At 38.9% G+C, this 16,997-nt stretch overlaps 1 protein-coding gene across 1 annotated transcript; it reads left to right on the top strand.

Moving 5' to 3' along the window:
- The first annotated feature begins 5,651 nt into the window (after nt 1-5,651).
- Nucleotides 5,652-16,997, top strand: GTF2A1L (general transcription factor IIA subunit 1 like). The gene is made up of 10 exons (XM_032184391.1): nt 5,652-5,672; nt 7,158-7,259; nt 7,554-7,677; nt 7,919-7,927; nt 9,263-9,309; nt 10,541-10,634; nt 11,703-12,304; nt 13,790-14,083; nt 14,836-14,925; nt 16,890-16,997. The coding sequence occupies exons 1-10, from the start codon at nt 5,652-5,654 to the stop codon at nt 16,995-16,997; spliced, it is 1,491 nt and encodes a 496-aa protein (XP_032040282.1).

Raw genomic sequence — 16,997 nt, 5'->3', positions numbered from 1 at the left:
CCCCTTTGTGGAAAGTCATACCATGCAAATGAAAAGTGTTTCCATGTATCCATGAGAACTAGTTACTGATTATTTTTTGCTGCTGATTATGTAGTTAATACTGTTAAAGGGGACGTGCAACGCTTGCATCACTCCAAGTAGATCTACTCAGAAGCAGAGTTTGGAGGAGGAGGAAAAAAAAAGTGACATGATGCATATAGTCAAGTACTAGGAGAGCAGGAACCCAACCATGTTTGCTCTGGAAGGGAAGCCCAAGAAAATGATCATTGAGCAATGGGTCCTCACATAAATGCTTCCAAGATTTGACACGGCAGTGTGACTTAATCCTCATATTCTGCCATTCTTCAGTGGAGTTGACTTGGTATCAATTAGGCAACACTTAAGAAAACCTTACTTCCACTCTGTGCTTGATCCACCTGTTTCTAATTCATGTGCCTGACTGATTTTGTTGGTGTTGTTAAAAAAAAAAAAAAAAAAAAAAGGCTGTTGGTAAAAAGGGGCTTCTCTGGTTGCTCGGACTTATCCCTCTCCAAATTATTAAATACAAAGTTAGACACAGCAAATTGGGCTTGAGCAAAACATGCTGCTCTTCCCTTAGTGAACATCGCACTCAAGCTGCTGGATTTCAGCAATCATCTGCGCAACTGCTGGATTAAAACTGTTGAGGAACCATCTGCTCGACTCTAAAAACTCCCAGCAGCTGATTCAGATAAGGAGAAATAATGTTCCAGGCACCTCCATCTACAGCATCCCACTGCCCCCTGACTCCGTGTGGTTCTGAACAGGTGTGTAGGTAGTGCCTCTTCATCCTGCTCATTTCTTAGGCAAAGGAGAGTTGAGCTGGGGAGCCCAGGAGCAGGACTGGAGCTTTGATTTGGGGACAGAGGAAAGAGATTGAATATTTAGGAGAGGCAAGGTTTATTTCATCCTTAATTAGGCTTAATCATGCTACAAAAATCTCTGGGTGTATCAAGGAGTGGAGTTGTACAGAACTATTCAGTGTATTCAATCCATTGGTAGTGCTTTTTTATACAGCAGTTTGTACAGGTCAGAGCCCTTGTTAAGCTCCCCTATGTTATGAAATTTTGTCATTAAATTGAACTAAGGGAGAGCTTTTTCTACAATTCCTCTGATGAAGTGGCTTAAATCAGGTAAAAAGGAAAGGCATCTGAGAAAACAAGAGTCCCACATGATAAATGGGAGAGGTCCATTTGTTAAACGTGTCCCAGTGTTATCTGTCTGAGAACTCCAAAAGAAATTATGGAGCTTATAACTAAATCACAGTTTATAAAATTGGTTATGATACCACAGTGCCATATATATAAGAATCAACAGCTGAACACAAAGGCAGTGTGTTACGGGGAATAGCTTTTAAATGAAATTACAGGTCTGACCATGTCGAGGCATTTGCATGGGGACTGCCCAGATCCTGCAACCACTTCCTTCTAAGAGTGATTAAATTTACTTGGAAGGAAGGGCAAGATGGTAGTTGTAAAATAATGCCTTAAGAAAGAATTGTATAGACCTGTGGTTATGTTCCTCTACAGCAGCAATACTAGATTTTAACAGGAGAGGGCATTCACTACCAAGCATCTGAGTTTGCTGAGGACTGTTTCTAGAGGTAAGGCATTTGAAAGTTGTATTTTTTTTTTTTAAATGATTAATAAAGGTTCATCATCTGAAAATAAATCTTCTCCAGACATCATGTACCAAGAGGAGTATAAATAATTACAAATTAAAACCTGTCCAGTAAATGAATGCTTGAGGTGCCCTTAAGCAACACTACCCCAAATGCTGACACAACCCTGAAAAATCAAGAGTGTCTGAACAGCATACTAATGTTTTTGATAGCCTGACTTCTAAAACACTTGTGAGCTGTTAAAGAAACTGCAATGGGGAGACCTAGATTAGAAGCTGAAGTGAGATGGATGGAACCTGGATGCTGTTCCTGACTGCCATTTGCGAGCTTCATGAAGACAGTCGGCGTGTTTCTTCTCTTAAAAGTAGGGTTAAATGCTAACAAAATCTGTAAGCATGAAAATCACGATAGGTTTGCACTTTATGTTGCAGGACACTGATCCTATGTTAAGATCACCAATATCAAAGGTAGTAAGTATTGCTATTAACAGATTTTTTGTATTTTTTGTTTTTCAGAGGAAATTTAATTTCAAGATGTAAGTAACCAGGCTTTTTTATGCTTGTGCAATTGACATACCGAGTGAAAAGACACCTTCTTTAGCAATTTCTAAAAGAAATTATATAAAGTTGCTGCCAGACCTCAGATAAAAGCCTAAGTGCCTTGGTTAGCAAAAGTGCAACCTTCCTGTGCATCTTGGAAAGCTGTATTCCCATCTCCAGTTTTTACTTTCTCCTAAGCGATAGCTGTGCTTTGGTATTCAGCAACAATATTAAGGTTACGATTTACAACACACAGGGTACGGCCACGGTGCCTTGCACTGGTGGGATGTCTTGGGTACATACAAATACAGAGACACAGTCAAACTGAAGTGCAGGATGAAGCTCATTTGCTGTAAATGTCCATGCTGATATACCCAAAGTAACCTGACCTCTATCTGAGATAGCTGAGAAGTCCTTTGGTATCAAGCTCCACAAACTCACTCTCTTTTTGAAGTTAGCTGTACAAATTGTTCCAATGTCAAGGAACTTTGTTACTCCCTGATAAATGAGGGGTCATAGATAGCAGGAAACTCATTTATGTATGCTTTTTTTGCATTTTTCTACCTTTCCAAAAATTGCTGGACAGTATGCTGGCAGATAGATGGCTATGTATCAGGCTTATCTGTCTCATGAATAAGTTGCAGCCAGCTGCAGGATCACCATCTGCAACCTGCAGTGCCCAGTGAGATCCTAAAGGCTGCAAGTTCTCCCTGCTATTTCTTTAAACACGACAGGACTGATCAGATGAATATCCTGTTATGCACTATCCCAGATAGTTTCAGATGAATGATGCACTTTAAAAATACATACTGTTATTTAAATTACTCTATGAGCAAAGCAGCATGGCTTGCCTTTTTCGTGTGGTGATGCAGGGCACACAGAACAGCTGAATATGTAATTGTCACTTAATTCATGATCTAGACAGTGTCATTAAATATTTTTGTTACTGAGCAAAATTACTTCAATAGCAAATTGCATTTGTTCTTTGTCTCACTTGCAAGAATACAACTTACAATATGATTATGGATGTTGCTTTTTTTTTTTTTTTTTTTTTTTTTTTTTTTCCTGTAGTTGTAGGTATTAGTCTAGCTATAAAATTAAGGGTCTGTCAGTATTTTCATTAAAATCTTTTCATTCTTCTGGTTGTGTAAGCTAGCCTTAAAATCTAATGCTTAAAGGGTGAGTCTTCTCTTCACAAGTCAGACAGCACTGTATCTACATAGCAACCTAAAAATAGAAGAAGGAAAAAGAAAAAAAGATACTTCTAGGTTCTCAGAATCAGAAGAACACTGATGTATGTATAGATGGAAGGCATATAAAGGCCAGAATATATATTCTCCTACATATATGATAATAAAGAACATTTTTCCAGATGAGTAACTGCTAAATTGGTAAATCTCTGTATTAACATATGAGCAGATTGCTGCAAATGTAAGCAATAATTCGTGTAGTTGTACCAGATTGCTGCTACTTAACTGGAAGCTTCAGCTATCTCCCTGTTTATGAGGTAAGAATGACTTCCCAGTTTTACAGCAAGGTAATATGCTTTTCCAAGCAGCTTTCCTAGGTATATATTTGCATTACAAGGGCAACTGTAGTTCCCTTCCTTTCTGTTCTCAGGACAAAGTCGCTTTTCCTCCACGTACAAAACCTGAGGTTTCAGACTGTTTAAGGTTGTGGTAGTGCTCAGGGTCCAAACTGGGTGCCTCATTTGCCCTGTACTTTGCACAGGGGATGATCCCTCTTCGGCCTCTGGAACTTAAAGAAGAAACTTGGGTTTTGTAACCAATACTCAGCTGTGTCCCAGTGTGGCCATTCACAGTGCGTTTCAGGCACAAGGAGGAAAAAAGGAGCACAATGGGAGCAGGGGCAATCATGGGGTTTTTAATACATTTTCTTTTCCGGTTTGTGCTCTGAATAATAAGTTTGTAGCTTTTCTATAACATGTTTCATCAGGCTATGGAGCAATCTTACAATAGCATCACTTTTTGCAGGCAAGGAAATGGAGACAGAGCAGCAAGGTGACCTGCTTTAGGCCACCAAAAAGGGTTTAGACAAAAGCCTTAGGCTCTTGGGTGCTTTTGTGTTCGTGCTTCAGCTAATGGTCCACATCACCTTTTCTCTTGAGATCACCAAGTTCCTACTAGACATATAGTTCCTTTAGAGCTCTTAGTTGCACATTACTCAGAGACCACCAATTATGCAATCTGAATATTGCCCACAGGATCTGTACTTTCTGAAAAAGGGAAATTTCCAGTTGAAGAATTTTGTGGAAACTTACTAATTATTTCAAAGAAATAAAACAAAAGCGTTATGTATGTTTCAGGGGGGGAATTAACCTGCCTACCTGGATCATCAAGGTCACTCTTTTTCGACAGGTTTGTGGCCCATTCCAGATGAATGTTTGTCATTCACAAAGCCCTGCTGAGGCCCTATGGCTGGGCGATGCAGTGGGCTGGGAGTGACACTGGCAGTACAAGATCAAGCGTAAGGAGACCAGTTTTAAATGGGATGGAAACAAGAGGTTTTAAATTTTCCAAATGATTTTTCACAGGTTCCATAGCATGATAACCTTCCAACAACTTCATCTTCAATAAAAAAAAAAGTTCGACTCTTCCTCTGTATTAATAATTGGATCAGGGATTCATTTATTTTTCCTTCTCAACACATTAGCAAAACACAATGTGTTTTTTTTTTTTTTTTTTTTTTTTTTAGATAAGTGAAGCAACCCTTGTATTCTACTCTGGTAAGGCTACACCTCGAGTACCATGTTCAGCTTTGGACCCCTCACTACAAGAAGGACATCTCGAGGCCCAGGAGTGTGTCCAGAGAAGGGCTATGAAGCTGGTGAAGGGCCTGGAACATAAGTCCTGTGAGGAGCGGCTGAGGGAGCTGGGGGTGTTTGGTCTGGAGAAGAGGCTCAGGGGAGACCTTATTGCTCTCTGCAACTACATGAAAGGAAGCTGTGGGGAGCTGGGGCTCAGCCTCTTCTCACAGATAACCAGTGATAGGACTAGAGGGAATGGCCTCAAGTTGCACCAGGGTTCAGGTTGGGAACGAGGAGACATTTCTTCTCAGAAAGAGCAGTCAGGCATTGGGATGGGTTGACCAGGGAGGTGGTGGTGTCACCGTCCCTGGGAGTGTTTAAGGAAAGGTTGGACGCGGTGCCTACAGACACGGTTTAATGGTAGTAGGATGATGGCTGGACCAGGTATCTTGTAGGTCTCTTCCAACCTTAATGATTCCATGAGTCATAATGTTGAGACTATCAACCTCAACCCACAGAACCCTCCCCACCCACCCTTCCAAGAGGCCTGATAACCATCATGTGGCACAGCCTCCCAGAACTGCAATTTTACCCCAAGGCCCCCAACCCCTCGGCCCGCCTCCGGCCCGGGCCCGCCGCCCCCGGGCCGCGCCGCCATGGCAACGGCGCCTTAAGGCGTGCGGGCGGGCCGCGGGCAGCCGCCGCCATGGCTCACGGCAGCCTCGTGGTGAGGGCTCGCGGCGGGGGCCGGGGCCGGCTCCGAGCAGGGGAACGGGACGGGGCTGGGCAGGGGCCGGAGCAATGGCTGCTCCCGGCCGGGGGAGAGGAGGGGCTGCCCCCGGGGCCCGTGCTCCTGTTTATTCTTTGCTAATTCGGATTTTACGGTTGTTTTGTAGGGTTTTTAACTCAGTATATGGTGTAATAAATGCTTGTCCTTGCTGTACGGCTGTGCTTAATACAAAACTCCTTGGACATCTTGGGGAGAGGAATAGGCCTGTTGAAAGCAAAGTGGTTTAAGTTCTGCTCTTTTGCATTAACAGTGAAGGCCAAGCCTTTGACATACAGGCTAGTCAGCATCTTTTTGTAGTGGGACACATCTCCTTTTTTCCCCCTGTTCCTGCAGCCCTGAAGTGGGCAGGGGAAGCTCCTGGAGATCTCTAAGCTCCTGTAAGAAGTCAAACTTAAGGTCATTTTAGAGTAGCTAAAATTGTGCTGATTGCTTTTCACAAAAAGCATAATGTGCTACTACTTAATAACTTTGAAAAGGATGGTTATTGCCTGCAGTGTAGAACAACTGTACAGCAGTAAAACGTTTATTTGTTGTTAAATTAGAAAAATGGAAGTTAAAATCCTGGTGTCCTAGCTTCCAAGGTTTCCTAATAAACTTCATCTTTCACCTTTTATTAGTAGGCTGTTCTGGTGGTGATGATAGTCATGGTTAGTAAGCCTTATATTGCTAAAAGCTTGTTATCCTCCTTTTTGATATGAGTGGGTAAATCTTGAAGCTGGTGTGTGGTTGTATCTGTTGTCTGGATCTGAGTGGAGAACGAGGATCCACTTACATGGATGAACTAATAAAATGTTGTGTTAGAGTCCTGTTGTAATATAAGATGAATGATATACATGTATATATTATGTAGGATTATAATTTCCACAGCTAAACTACTATATTGGCATCAGACTATTGTCACAAAGGGATTTTTTTTTTTTTTTCAGGTTGCTTATGTTATGCTTCTGATAAAACTGGCACATCTCATTTTTAGTAGCTTGTACTATTAGTTGCTCCTCAAGATAGAGGTTATGATGCTGGGTTCTAGAATGATACTGAGCAGTAAATGTCAATTTTAAACCAGCACTCCAAACATACTAGGTTTCAAAATACACCACAGCGATTGCTTTTTCTAACATTTCTAGGATTTCTTAAGCATTTCTGTAGCCCACAGAAGTCATTAATTTGAGGCTCAAATCCAGTATTTTTTTCCATGAATGTCTTATTAGTTCTACAGATTTAAGGGAATGACTGGACTTGTGTATCTGGTAGACTTGCAGACCTTTGCATTTGACAGTATTTAGTGTATTACACAGCTTGGTCTGCATTGTTCAGTTTGTAGTAGTAGTTTATGCAGCCACATTAGACTTGTATGTTATCATTTCAAATGCCTTAATACTCATCTTAACTTGAAAATGTTTAATTTTTTAAATTTACATATAGCTTAAACTCTACAAGTCCGTTATTGAAGATGTGATTGAAGGTGTTCGGGAACTCTTTACTGAAGAGGGTGTAGATGAACAGGTTTTGAAAGACTTGAAGCAGGTTTGTTGGTTTCCATTGCATTAATAAAATGTGTATGCATGCATATTTATCTTTGGAGATGACATACTTGTCTGTTTCTTGGCCATCTAAAACATGTAAACTTTAGCCCTAACTTAGAATTACAAGTATTCTGTGAACGTTATATTGGATGCTGGAGGTCTAGTAGTGAGTGTAGCCATGCTTATTGGATAGAATCAATTTACCTGTGGAAGAGCTAGGAATACTTGATTATCATGTTAGATGTGGTTTGATTTTTGAAGTTGATGTCTGCTGACCTTAATATTCTCTCTGCAGCTTTGGGAAACCAAGGTGATGCAGTCTAAAGCAACAGAAGGCTTCTTCAGACATAGCCAGCATTCTTCACGGTTCACCTTGCAGTTGCCACACACTTTTCATCGTGTTTTGCAGGCTTCATCAGGTCAGATGTTGCAAATGCAGTTTAAGAATAGCTCAGTGTTTCAAGAATGTTTTGGAAGACCTGAAGTTGCTGGAATGATCTTGGTTTGCAATGCATGTGTATATATCTAGCATGATGGGGAACAGTACGTATCTGAAAGCAAAATTTGACTAGTAAAGGACAAATTAAACTATGATAAACTAATGCAGGTATGTCTAAATGAATTTGATCTGCCATTTATTTCCAGCAGGAAAACGTGAAGAGAATTTTAGTCTTCTTGTCTGTAGTCCAGAAGAGTAACCCTTCAATTGCAAATTCATCAAAAGTGTTAAGCTTTCACTTCACACTTAAGGTGTGGCATGATGTGTGCTGAGGGTTACATGACGTGTTTGTGCTCTGGAGCTCTGCTGTCATGGTGGAGGTTAACCTGGTTCAGCTTTTCTTAAAATTCAAGCACTTGCTCAAACAGAAGAGTGTGAGTATTGGGAAGATTTTTCGGTCTGTCTTTCAGTACTCCTAAAAGCAGTATTCACAGTGCACAGAAATATTTGACTTTCATACAGGCTCATACATCAGGACATATTCTTCTCAGTTGAGTCCAGCTGACCACTGTGCTAATGTTATGATAGAACATAACGCTCAGCTGAGGCTTCTCTGAGTGTGAAGCACATAAGGAACTTCCCCATGAAGAAAAAAAAAAATAATGATATGTGATGATTTAATGAAAATCTGTGTCACAGTGCCCATGGAGAACATTTCAAGGTTGGGCAGGTACTTTTCATCTACTTACTATTTTTACAGTCTTCATATTTGGACTGTTTTTGGAAGACAGATACTTTATTTATTCTATGCAATTAAAGGGGATTTATTTTGGGGCTTGTTTGCTATTGGAAGCTTTATATTTGATGAACTTTATTTCCCTTGTTATTCCTAACGTTTGGAAGGGCAGCTGATGCTAAGGCACATCAGACTCTGTTAAAGCCACCTGACTTCTTATTTTTGTTTCTAATAGGATTTGAATTGTCCTATGGTCTAGGTTTTTGAAGTAGTTAGGGCTGCCTAAATTCTTCCCGTCTCGAAGCTTGCAGAAGCTTTCTCTTTGGTTTGTCTTCCCTCAATGAAGTATGTAATGCTTTTGAAAACCCATCCTACATTTCCTGCTATTATCACCATTGGATTTGTGCTAGAGTGGGAAACCACTTAAACATTTTCCTCTTGTTGATAAGGCAGTGCATTTTACGTGTGTTTGTAGTCATATTAATAAATAGAAATGGTGTGCTTAGATTTTACAGGACTACTTATTAAGCAGATCAAATAGATAAATATTTTAAACAACAAAAACTCCAAGACCAACTTTTAACAGAATGCGAGTTTTATAAATTCAGGGTATAACCCCTGCCCTGAGTACAGCATAAGCTTTGAAGCAACTTGAAAGGAAGTATATTCAGTAGCCTTGTCTGGATGTGCTTACTTATTGTTGATCTAATGAGTCTGAGCTGAGGTTAAGATTGCTTTAGTTTCAGGACTGCATGCTGTGAATTACTGAATGATCAACTGTTTCTGAGATGCACATGTTTTTGTAATTTTTTTTAAATTGCTTCCTTAGTCATCCCAGCTGGCAGAGGTTTACAGCATTTCACGGCAGCAGGCCTGGTAGGTAGCTGCAGTGAATTCTTATTTTGATTATTCTGAATTTTAAAATGATTAAGTTTGTCAGTTTTTCACAGGCTTGAGGGGATGCACATATTAAGGGTTTATTTTCTGTATTTATTTTTTTTCTTTTTGGTGTATGGGTGCTTTAGAACAACATTTAGTGACTGAAAAAGTTAGCATTTCTCATGACAATTATATCTGTAGAACATGGCATAGTAGGCAGGGTACCAGGAGTCTGCTGAGGGAATATCCACAGCTGAGGAAACTCAGTGTGTTTGTTTATTTATTTATTTTTTTTATTTGATGAAAACCATACAAAAGGTAAGAGTCTGCAGAAGGAGTGCTCAAACTCTGCTGCTGTGTGAGCAGTGGAGGGAAAAAAAAAAAAAAAAGGCAGTTGGTTTCGCAAGCAGTGCAGGCAGAAGAGTGTTGGAAAATGTGGCTGCATGAACTTAGCCCAGAGGTTGGAAGAAGTGGAAATGTACATGTAGGCATCATTTTTATAACTTTTTTTATTATTACTGGATGTTAAAATAATGTGTGGTTGGGAAATGCCAGCACTAATGAAGTTGGAAGCAGTGTTATCTGTGAAGCACAGAAATCATCCAGATGAAAGTGAGTGTTTTTGGAGTGATAGGTTCTGAACTATTGGCATAGTGGAGTTGGGTGTGGGGGAGAAGGATGTATTGTAAGAGCTTGATGAACTTGTTGAGTGCCTCCTGAGCCTCCAGCCAACTACCTTGCCAAACTGAAATATAATTTTGGGAAGGTATTTGTGTAACATGCAAGTTCCCTGACTTTAAATTTGGGCTTCCTAGGAACAGCTAGTTTGAAAGGGCATCTTATATGCAATGGTTTTCTTTCCGGGAGAAAAAGAGAATGATGTGAAGTGTCTTTGTGGGCAAGGAGTCTGTACTTAATGCATAAGCTTAGGTAAAAGTGGCTTTGAGTGGAAGAGTATCGTTTTGAATCGTGTGTTCTTTGAGGGGCTGCAGGAAAGTTCTTAATGAAAAGAGGATGTGATAACTGGAAAACATAAAGCACTTGAGGCCAATCATCGTGCTTGCAATTACAAAATACTCTTTATCTGCCTATGTATAAAAAGTCTAAAGCAACTCTTCAGTAGAGATGATTGCAAAGGGGCCTCTTTCTGGGTGTGTTAAATGTGACATTTAGGGCCCTGATAGAATAAGGTATGCACTGCTACTTAACAAAGTTCTTGTGTATCTAGGGTGCTTCACGACCAGGTGCAACTCTTGCTCTCCCTTCGGGTATTGCTTATCCTATACACGTACCAGCTGGAATGACACTACAGACTACATCTGGTAAGATTAAAGAAGAGACGGAAAACGTTACAGGGCATTCATTGACTGTATGTGAATATTGAAAGATGGTTCTAAGTGCAGTAGATAAAACAAATGTGAAGTATAGGTGGGTGGAGCCACTTATCCTCTTCCTTTGTAGTGTGTAATTACTGCATGGAGGAAGTAATTATATTGATTAGTTGGTGTGTCACTTGTGTACACTCACAGCATTAGTTAATGTGGGCTGCCAGGTGATGCCATTTTTTTGTTTTACAGCTGCTGGCAAATGTGTTCCTTTGTCAGTCCAGGCATAGATATCCCCTTGCCCTGTATGAGGGGTAGTCTTTCGTGTGTTAAACTGACAAAGACGTTCTGGTGCTTCAGAATGAAATTGATTTTATATTCGAATAAAATGTAACCACCCATCACCCTTTTTGCTCACCCTTTTTTGCTGATGAAATTGGTGGTACAAAAACTTGCTTGTATTGGTTGGAGTTTGATGAATGGATGGCTTATGTTAGTCATAGATTGATTTTCTCCTTAAACAGCTGTTCTTTTTTAAGCAGTAATGTCCTATATGTCTGTTTCAGGTATAGCTTCTAAGGTTTTGAATGCTGTAGGCTGATACCAATGACTGTATGTGTAAGCAAATGTGTGGAGAAAAGAAAAATTAATTTGGCAAACTAGCTCTGGCATCTTAATTCTAACACTGATGATGATAATTAAGGATTCAGTATTTGGAGTCCTCTTTTTGCAAGGAGAAGACAGATAAACTATGAGTCTTACGTTTAGGACTGTATTGGTATTTTAGTGGGGATGCCCTTAAAATAATGATCTGTCCATGGAGATGGGCAACAGTTTACTGTTTCATCTTGTACTCCTTTGTTTCTGAAATGACGTGTTAACAAATTTAAAGCAAGCTTTTTTTACTCCTAAATGTCTGAAAGTGTGCTTCGGGAAAGTACTCCTTTGTAAACATCCTTTTTCTTTGTAGTTTGCCTGATTATTTCCTCTTGGCTGTTACTGATAATGGGACGCTGGCCTAGATGGATCTGTAGCTGAAGCAGCTTTTCATCCTTCTCTTTGTAGGGCAGCTTTATAAGGTAAACGTTCCTGTTATGGTTACACAGGGCCGAGATGCGAATATTCTGCAACTTCCTATTCAGCAAATATTTCAGTCAGTTGGGCAACCTTCAATTCTGCACACCAATGTGGCCAGTGTTGCACCAGTGAACGTACCTTCTGTCCAGGCAACTGCAGATGTGTTGCAAACTCAGAAGACTGCTGTCCAACAGACTGTGGCAGTTCAACCAAGTGCCACAGAAAATAAACACTTGGAGAACTCTACTAGTACTGTGTTGGTTCAGCAGCCTACAGAGAGCCAGCAGCAAATTGCACCCAATGCAGTGCAGAATCAGCATGCGGAGTCTACAGAGAAATCCCAGCATGGCAACCTTGATACACCTGTGTTTAATTCAGAATCCTCTGAAGTGTTTTCTCCTTCTGACTTTGTTGAGGCAAACAACTCAAGCAGTTTGCTGCTGGATGTGGAGGGGCAGTTAGACACTGAGCCTCAGGAATCACTACAACAGCAGGTGTCTGATGATATCATTGAGATGATTATGATGGGCAAAAGTTTGGATGATAACACTGTTTTGAAAGAAGAGGACACTGTTGCTCCCACGGACAAGGTAGGACCTTTTTCATTTCTCATCCAGTGAAAATACAGCTGTTGTAGATGGTTGTTTGAAGAACAGGTTTTGTAAGAGACGTGATCAAAGATGTCTGTAAGTAGTACCTATGAATGATGATAAAAATCCTCATTTTAAAGTTCACTCTTGAGCTTGTTTTGAAGAGCAGTTAGCTGACTGCTTATTTTTTGTATTTAAAGTTTTGGTTGCAAGTGTTGTTGAAATATTTGGATTGAATACAACATCAATCTGAAAAACACTGTAGGTGTGTGGGATAGATACAGTGCATTCACAGATTTATAGGCTATTTTTTTTTTTTTTTTGAGATAATTGGTTTCTGTCTCTGAGCAAGCATGAATGATGCTTTGAGAACTACCATGTCATTTTGATGCTGAATCTGCGTGTGGATACTGGCCAGTTGTAAAATTGCTTTTGGATTGTCAACAGGGATTAATTTTAACTCATAACATGTGAAGAGCAATTAACTTACATTGAGAGCCCATACCGAGTATGAAAAGTCAGATTCCATAAGTGAAAATCTGCTGCTAAGAAATACATTTCCTTGGGAAGAAAGTCCTGACAAGCTAGAATTCAGATAGAGGTTTGTGGAAAACTTAAAAATGATTTTATTGATCAAGCCTCTGCTCTGACTTCATCAAATCTATGTTCAGAAATCATTTGCAAATACAACTTGAGGCTGGTGTGCTGACTTTGAATTGTAGCGCTTATATGATATCGAGGCAAATTTAGTAAAAACAAATTTAATAACAGTAATGGAAAATGCCTGTAAATAGAAAGCATCTTATGTTGCTCGTCTACACTTGGGCAGGATGATGTAGACTGTAGGAAGAATGGAAGATCATAACAAAGTGTTAACTTCCTTGAATTAGAAAGTGTATGTGGATGTGAATGTAGCACTCCAATAAAGATTTAATGAGAAACCTAAGATCACTGAAAGCTTAGAGCTCTTTCATGTTCCTGTGAACTCTCTGTTTTGGAATTCTAGTGCTTTTATGAACGGTACCTTGAAGTAGTGAGGTATTTATTCTCATTTTTTATATGGTATTTAAACAGAACACTTCGATTTGAGGGAAATAAATGGATTAATCTTGTTTTTACTTCAAAAATAAGAAATAGTTTTCAAGTTATTGGAATTTTCTTTAAAATAGAAATTCTAGAGGCCGGTTTGAACATCTTTTTCTGAAGAAGTCAAGTACAATAGTGTTTAAAGAGAAGTGTAAGAGAATGTATTTCTGTATTACTGAGGGAATGAATATTTGACGTGGATTCCATTTAAGGTAGGTGTAAGAACAAGATTTTTCAAACATACTCAGGGTTTACAAGTAGTCCAGGATTTGAAACTCCCACTGAAGTGCCATGAATCTTGTTGCTTTATTAAACAAAAATCTCAGGCTTTGTACTGAACAATGAAAGCTATGTGGGGTTACTTCACAAGCCATCTCTGGTCTTCTTTATTGTTGTCAGCTGGAACCTACTGAGCAGGTGGAATCTAATTTACGATCAGAGAAGGATATCTGCAGTGACATCGAAGGCATAATTCAGCTAGACGGAACTGGTGATGCTTCTCCCAAGGAAGAAATGTCACACACAAAAGACACAGACGAGAATGAATTCATTGGTATTATTGAATCAGAGGATCTAAAAGTTCTGGAGGATGAGGATGAAGGAGAGGATGAAGAAGGTGACAGTATTTCAAACATGGATTCTAGCAGCAGTAGCTGTGATAATGAAGAGCCCCAAATAGATATTGTTGAGGAGGTAATATACTTTCAAGCCTTATGAAGCACGTTACAATAATGTCATCTACCCTGAATACTGAATTGTTGGACCCAGAACAGCCCCTGCTAAGTTTAATGCTGAGAACGTAGTTAGGTTACCTATGTCTCTCAAGAGGAGATGCCACTGAGGAATTATTAGGGGGCTCATTATGAGGAGCATGAACAAATGAATGAGATCATTTGTTTATTGGATCACTTAAAATACTTAATCACCAGCATTAAAGTTCTGTGGTGAAACCCTGACCTCAGTGGAATTGAGTTCTTTTAAGTAAGATCCTGATACAAATCAAGTTGTACTATTCCTTCTGAAGAACCACAGGGGATTAGACAGAGAACAGCACGGTGGAAGTGTAGCACTTTGTTTTAAATTTAAAAAAAAAAAATGAAATTTTGTGTCCTTGATGCTCACAAGAGAATTAACTTACGGAGTCTGGACAGTTGGTGAGCATTCTAGTTACTAGGGTCAGCTTGGGCATTTAGCGGTTCTGCTTTATTTTGACCTTTTTTTTTTTTTTTTTTTTTTTTGGTGGTTTGTTTTTGTTTTGGGGGAATGTTTTTGAGAACATAAGCATGTAAAGATGATTCTAAGTGAGCTTTGTGGACCATAGCTTCTAAGTCTTGATTTTTTGTGTTAACCTTTATTGTTCTGGTTGTGTTTAATATCAAGCTATTCAACACTATATTTTTGCAAGAATGTATAAAATACTTCTTAAATGCGTTTTTAAACTCTAGGACCCATTAAATTCTGATGATGATGTAAGTGAACAGGATGTTCCAGACTTGTTTGACACAGATAACGTGATAGTTTGTCAGTATGACAAGGTACAGTAAGTAGTTTTATCTTTGTCCCTTAATCATTATAAATAGCATCTTCAGCAAATCCGGATCTGGACTGCTGTCAGTGTCTTTTAAAGAAAAACTAATGCTGTAATAATTGAGTGTTTAAATGTGTTTAGCTGACAGTCCTCTGAAGACCTGTATGTTATTTTCTGAAATGAGGACAATTAAAGGGTTCATAAAGAGAAAGGGGCCAAAGCTTTCAAAATTAAGACTTGCATAAGCTTTTGCAGCTTTACATTTCCTTAAATTTTGAAGTTATGTGAACAGCTTCTTGTATGTATACATGCATCTTTGGCCATGAATTAAGACTTTCGAAACAGTACACACACACACACACACACACACACACACACCTTTTTCTATTCCCTATCTTTTGTCTTTGAAGTGCTTTCTGGAAGACTTACTACCAGAATCCTGTTAGGTGAAAAGCCAAACAGTCACTAAGGGCCGTTTTGTCCTGCTTTATTTTAATGTTTAAATTTAAACTTTATTTTGAATTCTTGGAGATGAAGTTAAGTACTAGGTATGTTTTGGACACTTGCATGTTAATAGCTTAAAAGTTGACAAAACAAAGTGCCCATCTTATTTTGGAAGCAGATGTGGAAAAATACGTCTAATAGTTTCTAAAAAAAAAAAAAAAAAAGTGACTTTGCTTTTATGCTTTCAGAAGAGACTAGTGATAATTTTTTTGTATGTTCAACTAGGTCTGCCTTAAAGGGGACTGTGCTTTAGGAAACAGTGGGCTGCTGAGAAAATTGTCTTTACTCAAGTGTAACAGATTGAATGTTTCTGAAGCTTGTTATTTTGGAAAATGTAGCTGCAGGGATGTGTGTGGAAAATGCATCTGAAATTGAGCCACAGTGTGTACTGTGTTGAAAAGTTGCACAAAATTTTGAAGCATTGTAACTTAGTTTGATGTTATGGATGCTACAGGTAGTAGATGTTGCTATCTATAACAAGTTTTGTCTGTAATGAGTTGAAAAAAATTCTTTTAAAAACTAGTAAGTTCAATTCTATACATGTCTATAGGAAACTTTAATATCAGATGTCATTGAAAATTGGCAGTTAGAAGTTGGGGGAAATGTTGATAACTTCCCCTTTCTATGTAGATTTAATAAAGACAAGTAGGTCTAGTAGAAAGTAGATGGAAATAGTTACCTGTTAAATTATATAGTTATCTATAAAAGAATGCCAAAGGCAAAACATTTTTTTTTTTTAAATTCTTTTCCCCTTATTTTCTGAATCTGGAGATAGGCTGATGCTTAAAATCCAAGGAATTGTTAGAGATGGTTAAAATTCCTTCTTTTAGTATTAAACTTTCTGTAGTATAGATTGTTTTGCAGGACTTTAATAAGAAATAATGTGAACATTCTTTCTCACTGTTTTGTATGGCAGTATTTGCTTCTGAGCCATGTTTTCATGTTTTTAGCCTTATCCTTACATGCCTGTGTATGCAGTATTGCTTTGCCATGCATATGGGAAAAGGAAACAACTGCATTTCAGTTAAACCATACATATTTGCAGGGTGCAGTGTATTTTGGGAGTGGTACAGTAATGAAATTGCTCCATTATTATCTTGTTTTTCAGCCAGCACAAGGTTCCACACAGCTACTTTTGCCTTGCGGGGATGTGGGTGAGGGTGTAAGAGGGATGTTTTACGTAATTAGTGTTTTTAAAGGGAGATGGAAAACTCGAATACGGTGAGTAAGATTCAGGAAGTTGTTCCTTTGAGAGGGCAAAGATTCTGGTATATACAACTGAAATCCGCTGCCTCTATTGAATATTTGTGCTGTGTTCAGAGAAAGTGTCTTGCATATTTTGAGTTATCAGAATTTTAAAGGAAAAACAAGTTTTTAAAACTGAGTTATGCTTAAAAGCTCTTTTTTTGTTATGGTCTTTTTTTTTGGGGGGGGACACGGGGGATTGATTTAATTTTCTTTCATCAGATACATCGAAGTAAGAACAAATGGAAGTTCTACTTAAAAGATGGAGTGATGTCCTTTGAGGGTAAGGACTATGTTTTTGCAAAAGCCATTGGAGATGCAGAGTGGTGA

The sequence above is a fragment of the Aythya fuligula genome, chromosome 3, assembly GCF_009819795.1.
Source record: "Aythya fuligula isolate bAytFul2 chromosome 3, bAytFul2.pri, whole genome shotgun sequence".
Lineage (NCBI taxonomy): Eukaryota > Metazoa > Chordata > Aves > Anseriformes > Anatidae > Aythya > Aythya fuligula.
Note: the sequence above shows the minus strand (reverse complement) of the source record. Positions and strands in the feature narration are given on the sequence as shown.

Excerpts from the sequence above, each read along its gene's own strand:
- GTF2A1L (XM_032184391.1), top strand. The coding sequence starts at position 5,652 with ATGGCTCACGGCAGCCTCGTG. Across the intron at positions 9,310-10,540 it reads ATTTCACGGCAGCAGGCCTG|GGTGCTTCACGACCAGGTGC; the intron begins GTAGGTAGCTGC and ends TTGTGTATCTAG. Across the intron at positions 12,305-13,789 it reads CTGTTGCTCCCACGGACAAG|CTGGAACCTACTGAGCAGGT; the intron begins GTAGGACCTTTT and ends TATTGTTGTCAG.